A 1,084-nucleotide genomic window follows, 5' to 3' on the forward strand; every position below is an offset into this window, starting at 1 on the left:
CCTCTCTCTTCTCTCTCTCTCTCTCTCTCTCTCTCTCTCTCTCTCTCTCTCTCACACACACACACACACACACACACACACACTTGTATTTTGTGCTGTCGTAAAACCCACGTGTCCAGTCGGGAGGCTGCCAAAGAGTGGAGCCGAGGAGCCGGGACGCGGCGGCGGCTGAGCGCAGCAGCCCACCGCAGCTCCGTCTGGCGCCCGCGTCCGCCCGCGCTCCCGCGCCCTCGGCGGAGCTGCTCTCGCGCCCTCCGTGGGCCTCCACGTCCCTCGCTCGCAGCCCGGGAGGGTTCCAGGCGGCCGAGTCTCTAAGGTTCTCCTCCCGCGCTGCCTGGGGACATGTAGCGCACCCGGGGCGCACACTCTCCCGTACGTTCACTGAGACACACGCACGCACGCACCCGCAAGCGACTCCGATTTTTCAGGTAAGATGAAGCTTGTCTGGGGCTGAGGGTCTTGGGATCCGCGGGTCTAGAGATTGGAGGTCCCAGGCTGGGGGCGGGGGACGAGACTGTCCCGCCTCCTGGCGCCTGAGGCCAACGCGGCTCGGGCGCTGCGCCACTCCGGCTCGGGTCGGCTCCGGGCGCTGGCTGAGGGCGGGGGCTGAATCCCGCAGCCGAGTTCTGGGGGGAAGCGCCCTCTCGTCGGGTTCCAACCTTTCAGGGTGGGAGCTGGGCTCCGCGGGCTAGGATGCAGAGCAGGGTGCACACAACTCCCTCTGCGCGGCGCCGCGGCTTCGGAGTAAACTTTGCGCCCCAGAAGAGTTAAGAAGAGGCAGTCGGCGAGCCGGGCTGTTGCTGGTGGAGCCACGAGCTCTGGCACTCACTCCAGGGTCCCGGTGGCCGTCCTCCCCGCCCCTCTCGCCCAGGCGCTGGGTTCGGCTTACGCGCGCTCTCCTCCCTGTCCTCTGCCCCCAGCTCGAGGCATCGGACATGCTGAAGCCGGGAGACCCCGGCGGCTCGGCCTTCCTCAAAGTGGACCCAGCTTACCTGCAGCACTGGCAGCAACTCTTCCCGCACGGCGGCGGCGGTCCGCTCAAGGGCGGCGGCGCCACGGGTCCCCTGGGCGCGCCGCAGCCCCT

The 1,084-nt window shown here is 68.4% G+C and overlaps 1 protein-coding gene across 1 annotated transcript in view; it reads left to right on the top strand.

Moving 5' to 3' along the window:
* The first annotated feature begins 935 nt into the window (after window positions 1–935).
* The window catches only part of PRDM6 (PR domain containing 6), a 100,197-nt gene continuing 100,048 nt past the window's right edge, over window positions 936–1,084 (top strand). Inside the window, exon 1 of the mRNA XM_008566518.1 lies at window positions 936–1,078. Coding sequence (XP_008564740.1) covers window positions 936–1,078 — 143 coding nt within the window. The remainder of the gene's footprint in view (window positions 1,079–1,084) is intronic.

The sequence above is a fragment of the Galeopterus variegatus genome, unplaced genomic scaffold (genome assembly GCF_000696425.1).
Source record: "Galeopterus variegatus unplaced genomic scaffold, G_variegatus-3.0.2 Scaffold249, whole genome shotgun sequence".
Classification (NCBI taxonomy): domain Eukaryota; kingdom Metazoa; phylum Chordata; class Mammalia; order Dermoptera; family Cynocephalidae; genus Galeopterus; species Galeopterus variegatus.